At 35.2% G+C, this 18388-nt stretch overlaps 1 protein-coding gene across 1 annotated transcript in view; it reads right to left on the bottom strand.

Moving 5' to 3' along the window:
* Positions 1-18388, bottom strand: part of LOC117335507 (leucine-rich repeat protein SHOC-2-like) — a 34566-nt gene that overhangs the window by 9290 nt on the left and 6888 nt on the right. Inside the window, exons 3-16 of the mRNA XM_033895545.1 lie at positions 17647-17715; positions 16955-16984; positions 16180-16365; positions 15518-15613; positions 13666-13786; positions 9216-9324; positions 7393-7486; positions 6931-7035; positions 6139-6253; positions 5434-5558; positions 4066-4153; positions 3456-3525; positions 3097-3164; positions 2163-2332 (exon numbers count right to left, since the gene is read on the bottom strand). Coding sequence (XP_033751436.1) covers positions 2163-2332; positions 3097-3164; positions 3456-3525; positions 4066-4153; positions 5434-5558; positions 6139-6253; positions 6931-7035; positions 7393-7486; positions 9216-9324; positions 13666-13786; positions 15518-15613; positions 16180-16365; positions 16955-16984; positions 17647-17715 — 1446 coding nt within the window. The remainder of the gene's footprint in view (positions 1-2162; positions 2333-3096; positions 3165-3455; positions 3526-4065; positions 4154-5433; positions 5559-6138; positions 6254-6930; positions 7036-7392; positions 7487-9215; positions 9325-13665; positions 13787-15517; positions 15614-16179; positions 16366-16954; positions 16985-17646; positions 17716-18388) is intronic.

The raw sequence follows: 18388 nt of genomic DNA, 5'->3' as shown, positions 1-18388 counted from the left end.
TTGACAATGATCTATTTTTCAATACCGGTATGTCACAAGTGTAATATATAACACCCTTGTACATTTTATATTGGCTGCACAAGTCAGAAATTGATTTTAACTTTATAATATGGACACATTTATATACAATATGGATGCCTCTACTTGATTTTATGATCCATATTTTGACTTTTAAATTAAAGCTCTTTTAAATGTATGTTTTCTGAGTTATGTGATAAAAGCATCCCAACTTTGTCTTCATTTCATAGAAGATTTTATGAAACTAATCTTGAAGTTTAATTTTTGCCTGACGAAGCTTGCAAAATAAATCCTAAGGCCACACCAAATTAATCAGTTGTTCTTCGGGAAACTGGTAAAAAAAATTGGGGCGAGCGAGCAAAATTTTTTTTTCTAGCAAAAAATTTCCATTTAGAGATTTCAAGAGGCGAAGCGTTCAAATGATGTGCGAGCGATATTTTTTTCCATTATTTTTTTTTCATTAAATGTTGGAAATAAACTGAATACCATATTGAACAGATGTTTGTATCTATTTGTGATCAATTCAAGTACATGTATATCATGAAGTGATTTCATACACAAATAACTAAACACTTGTATGTAAAATCCAACAACAATTTAATACCTGATCTACTTGATCAAATCAAACTTAACACAGTTCTCTCATTTGTATGGAACAAATACCGGTATAATAGAAAATAATGTATAAAACAAAAGAAAATTGGCACAGAAAAAACAAAATCACTATATCATATATAATTATCTGGAACAAAAATAATAATACCATATAAAACAACAGAAAATTGGCATATTAGAAACACAATCATTAAAATGTATATGGCTGGGAATTCAGCATCTATCAAATATAATTGACTTGTATTTAACAGTAAAACTAAGGGCTTTTCCAGTAAAACATCTACCCTACCCCAGGAGTCCAGTTTGTTTTAGGGGTACCACCCAAAGAATTTATTTAATTAATTTTAATACACAGAAGTAATTGGAGCGAAATCTAACCATGGACAGAGGTGAATTGTTTTGGAATCCTGGGGTCATTTAGATATTTTAATGGAATAGCCCTAATACTAAGAGGACAACTGTGAAATGATGAAATTGGAATAAAATAATTCCACATTTTCTGATTATTATTATGGAATACAAATAAAAAAAAAAATCACATAGGTACTGACCTTATTTAACAAAAAATATCATTCTTCAAAATAAAATAAATACTTTGATTGTTACCACATTACAAAAAATTTCCAAGGTGGTAGTTTCCAATTATTGTATATAATGACCCATGTATTGTATATACCATTGATAATAAAATACTGTTTAAACCAAGGTGGTAGTTAATACTGCGGATAAAAAGGTCATAAAACGTTTCATTGTTCTCCGCTTCGATCGCTGTATTTAACATTAGTGCACCCGACCCCCTCTGTACACTTAATATAAAAATACCCATACTATTACAAGAATTTACAGCAGACTATCCTCTACTCCTATACGTATATGAGGTCTTATTCCACCTGATTACATTGGTGGATATCGTTACATGACAGCCTGTCAAAAGTTTCCTGTCGTGTAAACCTCTAATGTTATTGGAGTAACTATCCTCGTGCTAGGCCGGAGCCTTTCCGCCATTTTTTTTCATCTCTGCATCAGGTATCAACGAAACGCTTGTTTGGGTCGGCATTTCAAGCGTCGAAATGTGTTGTAATAACCGAAAAAAGAAGTCAGAAAACGGGAAAAAAAATCCGGATTTGACGATTTTTTCGGAGGTGCGGGAAAAAATTATTTTTATTTTTTTTTTCTTGACTTTGATATTTTTGGAGCGGGATTCCCAACGAACAACTGATTAATTTGGTGTGGCCTAAGACTAGTTTTATAAAATATTTGAAATGAAAGCTCATATAAGATCCTATATTAGTAAAGAGAATATAAAATCAAATTTCTCTGATATCTTACGTAATTAATACGTCAATCAATCAACTCTGATGTCAGATGTCTCTGGTCATCCCTCAATGCAAACAGTCAATGAAATTGTAGAGAGTAAATTTTAACTAAGTTAAGTTAAGAAGTTCTTATCACAAATATATCAACAGAATACCATGCAATGATGTTTAAATCCTCATAACAACAGAAGTTTTGTTTTGAACAACACTTACCTGTATTACTAACGACGGTCCTTTGGCGACAATCTCGGGAGCAATCTGACTAAGTGGACAATTTTCTATGCTCATGATCTGTAGGTGACTACACAATACAAGCTCATATGGCAGACTGTGGAGATCTGGATTATCGTTGATATACAGCGACTCTAGGTTCTCCAATGTACCTAGTAATAATCATTAACGTAAGTTTTAATACAGATGTAAGCCCTCCAACATAGTTATACAGTGTCAGCAGTCACACAGTCATGTTCATGTTTACAGATTTTATAAGGGGTCAAAATAAAACAAAAGTTTATTTACATATATTTCTGACCTTATATATTTTGTTCCACAAATCTCTGTTGCTATTCTTTGTATCAATATACAAAATGCATTACACCGGGAGGTACAATATATATATGGGTGGTGAGGTCAAATTGTCATCATCTGTGGAGTGCCTCCCAAGAAAATGCCACAGAAAGTTTGTAAAGAGTGCATGCCTTGTATTTGTTTGAACTGAATAGGGCTAAATGCAAAGCAGACTTTTACTTATACAGGCAGTTAATCCGAGTTTCCTTCTAATTTTGGTGATGATTTCCATTTCTTATGAATATTTCAAAAGTAATTCAACCTACAATTCATGCAATCTCATAATACTCAATATTAAGAAGCCACCCATCAATTTAGCACTGCAGGGATACCCAGTGTGTAATGTTAGAACCTTTTATTGTGGCATGGTGCCATTAATATACAACCATAAGTAACTTTAGGGATGGTTTGGTATTGTATATCTTCTCATTTACATAATAAAGTAATATAAGGACTGTCCCGAGAGATGGGCCTAAATGCAAAGTCAAACCAAATTTCCAAAATGGCTCTAAAAAATTAACTGAAAACATGTGAAAAAAATAAAATGTCAGAAATTTGAAATAATTATAGTTTTGTTTACCTATTTCAGCAGGTAGAGATGTGAGATTATTTTCTCCAGCACCAAGATACTCCAACTTACTCAGCATCCTACAATGTGTAAAATGTAATTAATGCTTTTAATTACTGTACCGTCTGACTAACATATCTATAGTCACTGTGGACGACACAGCTTTGCAAATGTTCTTTTATTGTTCAATATAATCTATGAAGTCAATAGAAGGATTGCATAGAGGGTGAAATCACTTAAATATCAAAACAAATTTTCCTTATAACAAAATTCAAATGTTCTTATATTTTGCTTCATTCTAGGCAAGACCAACTATAATTAGTGTTACATTCCTATTTAACTGGGGAAAATGTCTGATATTCCTTACTAACCCAACAGCTCGAGGAAGGCTTGTGAGTTGGTTGGATTGAACTACTAGTCTCGTTAGCTCTCGTAACTGACCTGTAAAAATAACAAAAGCACATCAAAAGAAGCAAACAGACAATTCTGCTCTAGGTTTTGAAATCTAACCCTGCAGTCTGGAAATAACAGTTTTACAGAAAACACTTAGGTCACATGTATTAAAGTTATTTTTTGGACAAAAACATGGTATCCCAAAGTCAATTTACAGGTATATATACTTGCTACATATAATATGACCTGCAAGTGCAAGGGCATGTATTGGTAAGCAAATTGGAATTTACACATATTTGACTTTGAACTAATTATGAAGGTCATGGTGACCTAATTTCAATACAATTCACATTATTCCAGTGCTAATTAAAAGATAAATCTGAAGTTCTGTCAAAAGTCATGCAGACAGTAAGACAGATATACTTGATGCCTCCTCCATCCTGTGGCAAGTGGACAAAGTTCTGTCAGTTTTTCAGTGATCAAACTAATTAAAAAGGGTTCTTTTATTTTTCAAGAAAAAAAATGAAAAAAAATTACCAATGAATTTTTTTGGGAAAGGTTACCTGGAAATCTCACTAATTTACTTACCAATTTCATGAGGTAGAGACTCCAATTTATTCTCCTCCAGATCCAGCACTCGTAACTTTTTCAAATTACCTATGCTAGGAGGTAACCTCTATATTAAAGAAGAAAAAAGTACAATCAAGAAGAACAATTTGTTTTTCCTGAATCATTTTACTAGTTCATAACATCACATTTTTTCTTATTCAACCTTTCCAAACTTTCTACTTTTAATTAAGGACATCCTTCCTAAATTCTGTCTTTTACATTCTAAATCTTTCCTAAACACCTCTCAGACATTTGTTATAAATTTAATTTTTTATGAAATTTTTCACATTAACTTGCCATGAGAAATTGATATATGAAAATGAGTGTTTGATCTGACCCAGACAGGGACATGAATGCTACAGATCAAGGCCCTCACTTATCAGTTAACACTTCCAGTCTCTGTACACCAAAAACTGCAACACTGCCCTCATTCCTATTCTCTTCCACAGAAATAGGAATTTACCAAGTTTTATAATAATTGGTCGAGAGAGTAAGGGCTATTCCATTAAAATATCTACCTGACCGCAGGACTCCACATTAAATCACTTCTATACATGGTTGGATTGCAATTGCCTTCCTATAACTTCTATGTAATATATTAAATAAAATTCTACAGGTGCCGTGGTACCCGAAACCAAACCTGGAGTCCTGGGGTGGGGTACTGGAAAAGCCCTAAGGAGTTTTACTCCAAAGTTTTTAGGTCCCTGTCAGCTCACATACAGGTCTCCAATACAACGCATGACACCTTTATGGTCACAGCACCACAAGGATTTGTCCAAGGCGCGGTTATAACCGGAACAAGGAAGTTAAACTCCATCAATCAATTCATCATCACCAGGAACATACTACTATCCCTTGTTACCTATCATTATGCTAAAAGCAATATGTAGGCAAACCAAAACATCAATTCTAAATCAACATCAGTGAACACATCGATAAACACAGAGCACACCAGTTAAAGACCACTTTAACCTACCCAACTAGGACAGCAAATGTATCTGGTACCAAATTAAATCTGAAACGGATTCCCCCTCATCTCCTATAATCAGAAGCGAGATGGAATGCCACACGATACATCAGTAACATACACTGGACTTTGTTGTCGGGATTAATGCCATGGGGTATTACTGAGACTCCCAGACATTCTGCTTTATAACTCCAAACTTCTATCTACATGTTGACAATGTACAGCCTGATCACAGCGTCTGTTTTGTTTTGTTTTTTACATAATTTTGGAATATGAATCACTCTTTGAAAAAAGACCGGCCCCAGACAAGCTCAGTGAGTCCCATCGGGGGTAGGAGAGGCTATAAATACACTAAAATCTTCAGGAGTAAACAATCTTACCCGTAACAAATTATTACTAAGAATTAAAACTTCCAACTTCTCGAGGTTCTGGATGTCGTCTGGGATGCGGGTCAGTTGGTTGGTTCCTAAATTCAATTCCACCATATTTACCCAGCTTCCAATGTCTACAAAAGTAATTGGTTTTAAAATAGCAATGCGTACTATAAATAGTACTGAAAATACAACATGATATTTTGTATTTTTACATCTTTTTAGTGGAAAGCAAATCATAGTAAATCTTTCTATTTAATTAGATTTGTTCATTCAATTTACATGTTCATTTGATTTTCATTAATTATTCTGTTTCAAAAAAAGAATTCTTTTAAAAGTGACAGACAGGTTTAAAATGATGATTATTAAGAGAAGAAAAATATCAATCATCTCTATTTTCTAAAACATTTTTACAGAAAATATGGAATCAACACCATTTAGAAATACTGAAAAAGACATGGGGATAGCACCTTTAAATATGAACCAGTGATAGATACAGTACCCGGTACTCATATTAATCACACAATACAAACTGCATTGTCCCTCTAGGATAAAAATCAGAGATTTTTTTTTATTTTAAATGTAACTGATGAAACAATTTTACATGTTTCATTTTATTAGCTCAATCTTGCTTTAACATATTTTCTTCCTGAAGTTTTGTAGCCTTCCTTATAGTGCTGTTGTACATACTGGTACAGGAGTTTTCAAACTTACCCAGTGGCAAGAAAGTGAGATGGTTGTCCTTCATGTTGAGTTTCGTAAGACTCTGTGCCCGAGAAAATATCCCCAGAGGAATCTTGTTGATCTGATTGTGTTCCATGTTTATAGACTGTAATAATGCAACATAATAAAATGCAAAAACTGCTATCTAAAAAGTTTAAACAAAACAAAACTGAAGTATTATTGACCTGTAAGTTGTACAAAATCCTACATATGTTCGAGGCACCGGTTTTAGCAACGCTCCTTAACTTTTAAAAGGAAATACCTTAACTTAGATTTTTTCATAGGTCAGGAAAGCATTACAGAATTTAAAGAAAAAACCTTTGTTAAGAAGGTCTGTAATGTTTCCTATGGAAAATTTTAAGTTAAGGATTAAAGTTAAGGAATATTGATGAAACTGGCTCCGGGTATATTTTAAAATGATTTTGATATCTAACCTTTGTTTTAATTGCTGTTGTTGATGCCCTATTGGTTATAAAGTGTATGACAGTAAGGCCACAATAATGTTATACAAGTGACATCAATGTAACAGAGATAATTATAACCTGTAATATCTGGTTAGCTAGGTCTTATACTCTTATTAACAGGCACTTTACCTTGGAAACAATGGAAATGCATTACAAAAATCAGCTGTTCTATTTGATTTTTGGTGATTTTATTATGCTTTGTATCCCAATTTTGCACACATCAGTGACACACTCCACCTGAATGGGAAGTATTCAATGTTAGTAAAACTTCAGAGGATTTAGCAGGTAACCAATTGATGATGTTAGGGTTTATACTTACATAAACTGAACAGAACTGAGCAGGACCCCCTGTGGGATAAGACTGAAATGCATTCCTCGACAATGTGATACTGGTCAGGTTTGTCAGACTGGACAGCAGACCTTCCTGTTAAACAAACAGTCGTCAATATACGTCAAAAGTACAGTTCAACCTATGCTTTAGTGTATACTACTGCACATAATACCTGGAATTTCAATGAATAAGGTTCATCTTTACATAAACAGTATACGTAACAATGCGTATGAGTGTCGTTGCATGTTTCAAGATTGATTAATCTCTTTGTCAAGCTCTGACTGACTGTAAAGATAACCTTTTTTATATCTACTTTAAATATATAAATATAAAAACATATAAACTTAATCCATGCTCACATTCTCCAAGTGCTTATTTATGTTTAAGACTTTTTTAAGAGATCAGAATGATATTTCAAGGATGCGATTTTAAAAACTTTGGAATACATACCGGTAATTGTGATATGTTATTCCCCTCCACATTGAACTCTTCCATAAGAACACAGTGTGCTAATGTTTTAGGAATACTTGTCAATCTATTATACCTGCAATTCAAACACATTATATTATCAATTCATGTATCCAACAACAAAACTTTTGACATTTCTTATAACTTTTGACTTTTTCTCCCTCAAAATTATTTCTTCACATCGTTATTATTTTTCTCTATGCACCATTGCATTCACATTATATTACTCTCATTCTAATTTCAACTCCAATTTATTAACAATGATGATTACTTTTGCTATTGATAATTTTTTTCAAATATGTACGGTTGGCTGAATTTCTAAAGTGAATTATTGAAAGTTGTCAGGCCGTAGAAGCAGAAACTATGTGTTCTCCAAAAAGCATCAGAACTCATGATAGAAATATTTTTTATCTATAATAGGAACAATGAAAAATAAAATTGAGGATGCAGCAGAATTATATTACAACTGAAACTATCTGTTAAGCTTTATCACCTCTTGGATTCTTTTTTAAATTTGTTTACAATGTGAAATAATATCAGGAAGCATGGCATCACAGTACATCTACAGCTTTTTTTACTATAACAACAACAAAAGACATCCTTTTCTGACAACCATAGACAGCCTTTTGTAGTTCTACTATAATGACAAAGATAGTTAGCCGTCTCTACTATAACGACAACCATGACAGCCTCTCTGATACATAACGACAATTATAGGCAGACTTTTGTAGTTCTACTACTACTACAACAATAGTCAGCCTTCCCTATTATAACCGCAACAATAGACAGCTTTACTAAAACGACAATGGCCTCTCTACTTTAATGACAATGATAGGCAGCCCTCTCTGCTATAATGAAGATGATAGGCAGCCTACTCTACTATAATGACAATGATAGGCAGCCCTCTCTACTATAATGACAATGATAGGCAGCCTACTCTACTATAATGACAATGATAGGCAGCCCTCTCTACTATAATGACAATGATAGGCAGCCTACTCTACTATAATGACAATGATAGGCAGCCCTCTCTACTATAATGACAATGATAGGCAGCCTACTCTACTATAATGACAATGATAGGCAGCCTACTCTACTATAATGACAATGATAGGCAGCCCTCTCTACTATAACGACAATGATAGGCAGCCCTCTCTACTATAATGACAATGATAGGCAGCCTACTCTACTATAACGACAACAGTAATCATCCCTCTCTACTATAATGACAATGATAGGCAGCCTACTCTACTATAATGACAATGATAGGCAGCCTACTCTACTATAATGACAATGATAGGCAGCCTTCTCTACTATAACGACAATGATAGGCAGCCTTCTCTACTATAACGACAACAGTAATCATCCCTCTCTACTATAACGACAATGATAGGCAGCCTTCTCTACTATAATGACAACAATAGGCAGCCTTCTCTACTATAATGACAACAATAGGCAGCCTTCTCTACTATAACGACAACAGTAATCATCCCTCTCTACTAGAATGACAATGATAGGCAGCCTTCTCTACTATAACGAATGATAGACTGCCTTTTCTACTGTAACGACAATGATAAGATTGCCTTTTCTACTGTAATGACAAAGAAAGACTTCTTTTTCTGCTGAAATGACAACGACAATGATAGACAGCCTTCTCTACTATAACAACACCGATAGACAATGTGGAAGGAAAATGCTGTTGATACAAATCTTTTTAAGTAATTCTAGATAAAGTAAAAATTTAGTTAAATTAATTAAGTTTCTGAGGCACCCTGGAGTGATTTTATGAAGCATCAAGCACTTACCTTAAGCCTAATCGGGATAAAGACTTCAGGTTTCCTATGGATTCGGGTATGTCCAAAAGCTCATTATGTTGGAGGTCAAGGGAACACAGCATGACACAGTTACCTATTTCTGTAACCAGAAAATATTCAAATCTACAATACAGTATATTACAAATGTAATCACAGAAATAAATTAACCAGATATGTAGCATTGTATTCATAAATATACAAGATTCCCCAGTACATGCAACAAACGCTGTAGGGTCCAACAGTACAATTTAACTACCAATTGCATATCTTCATTTTGTTAAAATAACTTATGAGATTTCCGGATATAATTTGCCTGGCAGACTACAACTCTTCACCTTGAACAAACTTGAGACAAATCCTTTGAAATCTAATGACAAGTAATTAATGTTAGCGATTTCACCTGTCCTGTTGGACACACCACACCTGTTGGACACACCTGTCCTGTTGGACAATCATGTTAAGCGTCTTTCACCAAACACTGCATTTCAAGGGTATTTCAAGCGTAACGTTCGATTGAACAGTTACATTTTTATTACACCAATTCACTCAATGAGCAGCTAGGGTAATTTTGAGGCAGAGTTTCCTTGTAGTAACTGGTGGTCAACTCATTGGACAACACAAGGGACATATCACACATGTTAATCAGAACAATTTAGATTTAGGTGTAAGAGTTAGACAGGACAGTACAAGGCTTAGCTTTGTTCTAGTTAGCCAAACTTTTACACTTGGGTTGAGATATCCTTTTCTCTTACCCTGGACAGGGTTAACTATCCGCATTTTTTACCGGGGTGAAATTTTCTGATCTCACCCTAGGGAAAAGATAAGCTACACATGCTCTTTGAACGTGCTCTTGTTCTCGATAGGGTGACGGCAAGCCTTGTGTTTGGTAATTTAACAATCTCCCTCCTCGGGTTGAGATCCCCCTATCTAACCCTAGTGTTGGGACGATGATCGGTAAAGATCGATTAGCGATCGTTTATAGCATCTCGATGCCGATGATCGATGGCAAACATCAACAATCGATCATCGGCAAATATAAAAAGGTACCGAAACGAACGAACCTCAGTATATGTAATCGAACGCGCCCGTCAGGGGGCGTAACTCGAAAACATAAACAATGTACAAAGATGGCGGCCGCTGAAGAAAATCTAAGGGAAATATACCCAAACCCAGGCTCCAAAACGAAATCAGATGTTTGGAAATTCTTCGGATTTTATAAAATTAATGATAATGAACCACCATCAAAAAAGAATTTGGATACAACGCAAGCTGTTTGCCGTCTATGCCGCAAGATTTACAGAAATACAGGTAAGTTCTACCAAGCTAACAAATTCGTACGGCAGACGTAACATGTGTTTCATTTGTAAACTCAAAATTGTATCAGCCGTTTAGAACGCTTGTCAGTTGTATATTTATTATCTTTGAACAAGTATCAACTTAATGTTTTCTTCCGTCGTTTTCAGGAAATACTACGAATTTCAGAGCCCATATTGACGGGGAACACAAATTACCGTCGGGAAATTCCACACAATCGCGATCAGACAAAGTTGAAACAAAATTAGTTCAACCAACAATATCGGCTGCATTTGTCAAAAGATGTGATGTTGTATCAGGATCAAATACTGTATTGAGTCAAGAACGGTGAGGACGGGTCGATGATGCAATATATCAACTAGTCGTCGGTAGTGTTGGGACGATGACCGGTAAAGGTCAATTGTCTAGTCAAGAATGTTTAGTTATTGCTCTGTTATACTAAATTGTTATTGTTTATCAGTTTAATAGCTCAATTAAGCTGTTTTCATTGTTAATAAAAATATTGTTTTTCTTGATTGTAGCTTTTTGTGATTGATGTGTCCTCATGATCAGTAATTAAAATTATTTTGAGAAATCCTCAAATCCCCAAAAACATATAAAGTTGGAACACCCCTTTTCTATAGTGCTTAAAGGAACTGGTTAAGTGATTCATAAAGTGGCATTAACATATTAGAGACTTTATCATGTTCAACAGGAAGTTATGTTTCACATACTACAGAGGGGGTGAAGCATACAGTACACATACAACACAAAATAAAGTAAACAAAGGCAGATAACTGAAAACAGTTTATTTCCATGCTAAGTTACTACTATTCAATGGAATTTTAAAGATATTAAAGTTATAAATGCATTGGAAAAGTAAACAGATTATTTCACCGATTATCGGATCGAATAGGGTATCCGATTCCAACCGATGATCGATTATGATTTTCAACCGATTTCCCAACACTATCTAACCCAAAAAAGGGGTGAAAGATTCTATCAATCCCATCCCTAACAACCATGGGATCACCCTATGATGTATGTCAGTTTCCATGAAAACATAAATCATCTTGGAAAGGGACAAGACACTCAACTTGGATCTTCAGCTGTGGTTACATTGTACGACACTCTACAGAGCTACAGCTGTGGTTACATTGTACATGACGCTCTACAGAGCTACAGCTGTGGTTACATTGTATGATGCTCTACAGAGCTACAGCTGTGGTTACATTGTATGACACTCTACAGAGCTACAGCTGTGGTTACATTGTATGACACTCTACAGAGCTACAGCTGTGGTTACATTGTATGATGCTCTACAGAGCTACAGCTGTGGTTACATTGTACGACGCTCTACAGAGTTACAGCTGTGGTTACATTGTATGACTACAGCTGTGGTTACATTGTACGACGCTCTACAGAGATACAGGTGTGGTTACATTGTATGACTACAGCTGTGGTTACATTGTATGATGCTCTACAGAGCTACAGCTGTGGTTACATTGTATGACACTCTACAGAGCTACAGCTGTGGTTACATTGTATGACACTCTACAGAGCTACAGCTGTGGTTACATTGTATGACTACAGCTGTGGTTACATTTATGATACTCTACAGAGCTACAGCTGTGGTTACATTGTACGACGCTCTACAGAGCTACAGCTGTGGTTACATTGTATGACACTCTACAGAGCTACAGCTGTGGTTACATTGTACGACGCTCTACAGAGATACAGCTGTGGTTACATTGTACGACGCTCTACAGAGTTACAGCTGTGGTTACATTGTATGACGCTCTACAGAGCTACAGCTGTGGTTACATTGTACGACGCTCTACAGAGATACAGCTGTGGTTACATTGTACGACGCTCTACAGAGCTACAGCTGTGGTTACAATGCATGATGCTCTACAGAGATACAGGTGTGGTTACATTGCACGACGCTCTACAGAGCTACAGCTGTGGTTACATTGTATGACGCTCTACAGAGTTACAGCTGTGGTAACATTGTATGACACTCAACAGAGTTACAGCTGTGGTTACACTGCACGACGCTCTACAGAGCTACAGCTGTGGTTACATTGTATGACGCTCTACAGAGCTACAGCTGTGGTTACATTGTATGACACTCTACAGAGATACAGGTGTGGTTACATTGCATGATACTCTACAGAGCTACAGCTGTGGTTACATTGTATGACGCTCTACAGAGCTACAGCTGTGGTTACATTGTATGATGCTCTACAGAGCTACAGCTGTGGTTACATTGTATGATACTCTACAGAGCTACAGCTGTGGTTACATTGTACGACACTCTACAGAGCTACAGCTGTGGTTACATTGTATGATGCTCTACAGAGCTACAGCTGTGGTTACATTGTATGATGCTCTACAGAGCTACAGCTGTGGTTACATTGTATGATACTCTACAGAGCTACAGCTGTGGTTACATTGTACGACACTCTACAGAGTTACAGCTGTGGTAACATTGTATGATACTCAGATACAGCTGTGGTTACATTGTACGACACTCTACAGAGTTACAGGTGTGGTTACATTGTACGACACTCTACAGAGCTACAGCTGTGGTTACATTGTATGATACTCAGATACAGCTGTGGTTACATTGTACGACACTCTACAGAGTTACAGCTGTGGTTACATTGTATGATGCTCTACAGAGCTACAGCTGTGGTTAATGTATGATGCTTTACAGAGATACAGCTGTGGTTACATTGTACGACGCTCTACAGAGTTACAGCTGTGGTTACATTGTATGACGCTCTACAGAGCTACAGCTCTGGTTACATTGTATGACTCTCTACAGAGTTACAGCTGTGGTTACATTGTATGACGCTCTACAGAGCTACAGCTGTGGTTACATTGTATGACTACAGCTGTGGTTACATTGTATGACTACAGCTGTGGTTATGTTGTATGATGCTCTACAGAGCTACAGCTGTGGTTACAATGTATGACGCTCTACGGAGCTACAGCTGTGGTTACAATGTATGACACTCTACAGAGCTACAGTTGTAGTTACAATGTATGACCCTCTACAGAGCTACAGTTGCGGTTACAATGTATGATGCTCTACAGAGCTACAATATTTCCTCAACAGAGTTTATATTGTATTAAAACTTACCCTCGGGTAGGTGCTCCAGGTGGTTGTGAGAAATATCAAATGTCACCAAGTTCACCAACTTTCCTATACCTCTTGGTAATTTGGGAATTTTGTTTTCTCTTAAACTGAAAATTGTTAATTTCTGCAAGAAAAACAAATTTTGATAATTACATATTATTCATCAAAATACCAATATGCCCTATCTCAAAACATATATCGTAAAGCAAGCCAATTGCCAACATAATTAATCAACCATCAATTCATATGTTGAAATCCTGTCTAGTATAGTACTTTTAATTATTAGTATGTGGCTTCACCAAATATTTGTTAGAAACATCACCTTCAGTTTGTATTGAGGATCCTGAAATGTTCACTTGCTTCGGATATATCAACTCATTATCTTGAACTCTGATAACTGTAAGAATTTACTTAAACTCAAAATAAAAATTCAGTTTCTACAATTAAAATTCTATATCAAATATATTTGGTTTCTACAATTAAATTTCTATATCAAATATATTTAGTTATCTCGAAATACTTGGGGTATCTCAAAGTCTTTCATGACCCCATTGACCTCCAGAGAACAAGGTTCGACTACCTATTCATTCATGAAGTGAGATTCACCGGAGTTTGTAACTGGACCATGAAGGACCACTTAGCCGCGCCCACGTCTGTCCAAGGGAGCTGTCCAGCCCTTTGGCAGGGGTCGACATTAATGCTTGTCCAATTGTCCGGTACCAGACAAAATTGATGTCGGACAAGTGAAATCATTAAAGTACTTGTCCGACGGGACAAGTAACAAATCTGTCTTTGTGTTTTATTAATTTTATATTCTGAAGTCAAAACTGATTCAATACTCACTGTAAAATGAGTAAAAACACCTTTAAATTATGTTAACCATCGAACGGAAGTGAGTTGATCATGCTTAGTAAAGCTTCATTCGGAACTACATAGAAACGATGGTAGACTTCCGAGGGCTCTCGAAAACATGTAATCGGTATCACTAGTATGTTTGAAACGCAAGCGAAAAGCTGTACATGTGAGATCATTGATACTACGGCAGATACTGTGGCATCTGCTATAATGGAATCGTAATAAAAATGAATCTACAGATGAAGCAGACTGCAGTGCACTATAAAACAGTGACATGTTTTAATGTTTTCACAGTAGTGTGTTTATAGTTTAGTCGAACAGTTCTTCATGAAAGTTAATTATTTTAAAGTACTTGATTTATCTCCTTTTAGGTAAAAAAGGATGGTTTAGTAAAATTTAAATAACTTGTAATACTTTTTTTTTTTTTTTTTTATGTTAGTAATTATTATGAGTCGAAATTATGGGTTGCAGTGCTTACCTCTGCTTTATAATAAACTATCTCCCCATTTACACATAACAGATGGAAAGGTTTTCAACTTAATGCAGAGAATTAAATATATGTTTGAACAAATACAAAATTCAAAATTGCATCTTTATATCAATTGATTTTATTCAAATTTCACCACTTAATGTAGATTTCTGTAGCAGTGTAACATTCACACATTATTTATGTGATAGCAAGCAATAATATAACTCTATGTAGCAACGCAAAGTAGAAACACATGTAGGACAAGTGATTATTTCATTCGGACAAGTGAATTTATCTATCACTTGTCCGAAGGGACAAGTGCAGAAAAAAGTTAATGTCGACCCCTGTTTGGACAACCAGATGAATAGGACAAGATTCACCTGAGGGGGGATACAGGCATTGGAGGAACTCGACCACCAGTCCCCTCACATTTCCTGAACTCAGCAACCGCTGTGAAAGGACACGAAAAAACCTGTAAACCAAACTTAACCTAAACCAGTGAGCTTCATGGCTGGTTTCTACGATACTTACTGTTAAATTACTGATATCCTCATCCACTTGTCTTATTCTATTGAATCTCAGAAAGAGTGTTGTCAAAGATCGCAACTGGTACACAACCTCAGGGATCTGTAGAAACAAATGTCAAAATACACATGTAAACAGCGCTCACTAAAGATATCCAACTGACAAAGGGAGAGAGCGAAAAAATAAAGGTTTTAAGGCTTAAGACATTTAATCATGTTACATGCATTGCTTTTGACTGTGGTATCATTAGGGTTGTGTAGTAGTGTTGTAGAAATGTGAGACAATGACTGGGCTGGTTATCCTTATATTGCTATTTCAACCCAATTGATAATGTTCAATTTGATGACAACATTGATGATTACCTAGCACCATCACTGAAAATGACTTATTTCTTCATTGAGACAAATTTAAAAAAACATTGTTACCTACCGTAGTTTTTGGTGCCTACCCAAATTTGCTATTGCAATAAAAGCACTGTTAAAGTCTGAGGTTCCTTCTAGATAACCTTAGTATAAATTTTCTTTTAACAAATTAAAAAGTAAAATCCCTTTAAACCTGAAACACACATAATTTGTTTCATTTAGCCTTGGTAAAGAATATTTCTAATAAGGAGTCTATTGTACAAACTGTAGGACTGCACAACAGTACAATTCACTGTGAAACTTTACCTCGTTGAGTCGATTGTGTCTCAGATCAAGCACCTTCAGGAACTTGAGGTTCTGTAGAGAGTCCGGAAGTGTAGTGAGCGAGTTCTCACTCAAACCAAGTTTTTGCAGGTTAGTTAAGTAACCAATCTCTGCTGGCAAAGTACCTAGCTTGTTTCCATACAGGTAGAACTCTTGGAGCAGAATTAGCTGAAATATTAAAACAAAACATAATCTAACTAAAATACTGCATAAGATGAATAAATGTACTTGTCTTTTTTTCAGAGCTAACTGAAATATATGCTTTTAAAATTTGAAACAGAATTTGTTTTAAATTGGTATACTAAGTTTTATTAAATAAACTCCTTAATATGAGTAGATTTACAGGCACATGGATTTTGTTATATTTTTTTTACATTTCATATTACCATGTTAACAAGGTGTTAGGTGTTGCTAAAATGTATTGCATATAAGTTAACTGTGGCCTCATTAATATTTATGTATTTGAACTATTTAATATTTGTATTATTTACTTTGCACTTTAACACGTTACCACTAAGGGTAATATAGTGTAAACTGCATTTTAATCACAAAATCATGTTTGCAGCACAATTAATTCATATGATATTTAATAGACTTTGAGTTCAGTATCGGTCAATTGGAAAGGTACACCCTTACCTATTATTGATGTTACTACTGGTATCCACATGGAAGCACACTTCTTTTTCAGTTTATAGTCAGTTTGTTTCCAAACAGAATCATTTTCATCAGAGAATGAATAACATTTTCAAATACTTACCTCTTTCACAGAACTTGGAATAATAGTTATCTGGAAAAAAAAATATAAGATTAAGAATAATTTTGTTATCAAGAGACATACACATCTGATAACTAGAGTATCCAGAGGCGGAACAATACACCCATCAGATGGCAAAGTGGCATAGATGCTTGTAACAAAATAGTACATGGGAAGTGTGTAACAAGAAGTTCAAACAAAATACTGGTACTATTAAATGAAGCATAGCTATGTGTGATGATAATAAATCCTACCAATTATTACCAAGTCATTAATGTCAAAGAGATTGGTTTAAAATGAAGCCAGATCTTCGGACAAGTTTAAAATACTAAAATAATAATTTGAAAAGAGCAATAACTTGTTCATAAGGTTATACAATTGATTTAATCCTTACATTTCCAAGAATTGTCAAATCAAGTGTGACCCAGGAAAACACTGCTCAAGTGTCACATGTCACATCAACTATCATCAAAGTGACTAGGGTTCACAAATCCCTAATAGAAGACCCTAACCATGTGTTTTCTATGTATCCTACAGTAACACATCCCATCATCCTGTGTATTTTCATCCCAGACAACAAGAGTCAGTGATAAAGAGAAGTTCTAACTTCTTACAACTTGTTTCACTGTAAGTGACTGTAAAATATAGTTTGTATTTTATTTTGTATCAGAGGTTATGCTGGTGCTTTGTATTACCTGTGATTTACTTAAATCAAGCCTTGTAGATTCATCTTCTTTACACTTCTTAAATTCTTTTGCAACATCCTGTAATTTACAAAGAATCAAATCAATGTATACAGCATGACATGGTCATAACAAATTCAGGTGGCCAGCCATTTTATCATTCAACTGTGGTCATTGGTCAAAGTACTCATACATTTGATCAGAGCAAAAAAAATAAAAACAAAGAAGAAAAGAATAGAAATATATATAGTATATGTCATCATAGAGTGATATCTTGGGCAAACTACCATAATTTAGACTTCAAAAGTATACATAATATATAGTCAAACCTGCCTTATTGACCACCTGAATTAAGCAACTCCCTCATATGTGACTATATTTTACACACCCAATGCTAGTTATCTGAACGTGGATTAATTAAAACGAGATATCCCAGAGGGATCTTGGCGCCCACCATTGAATGATCCATATCAGTCAAATGAAAGACTGATCTTTTCTCTTCTTTTCCCTTCTTTAACTCTTCCTTCAAAACATTTAATAACTTTATATAACACGATATAGCAGGAGCAACCTGCAATTGTCAAAATCCAAGATGGCTGCCTGTCAGTCATGTTGCTTTCTGATTAGTCCCAAAATCCAATAAGCACAACTAGGGCCCAAGGGGAACTTATGTATGAAATATGAGAAAGATCCCTTCATTGCTTTATAAGAAATAGTGATAACAAACTTCAAATTTTAAAATCAAAGATGGACG

The sequence above is a fragment of the Pecten maximus genome, chromosome 10 (genome assembly GCF_902652985.1).
Source record: "Pecten maximus chromosome 10, xPecMax1.1, whole genome shotgun sequence".
Taxonomy (NCBI): Eukaryota; Metazoa; Mollusca; class Bivalvia; order Pectinida; family Pectinidae; genus Pecten; species Pecten maximus.
This window is presented reverse-complemented; position numbering and strand designations above follow the sequence as displayed.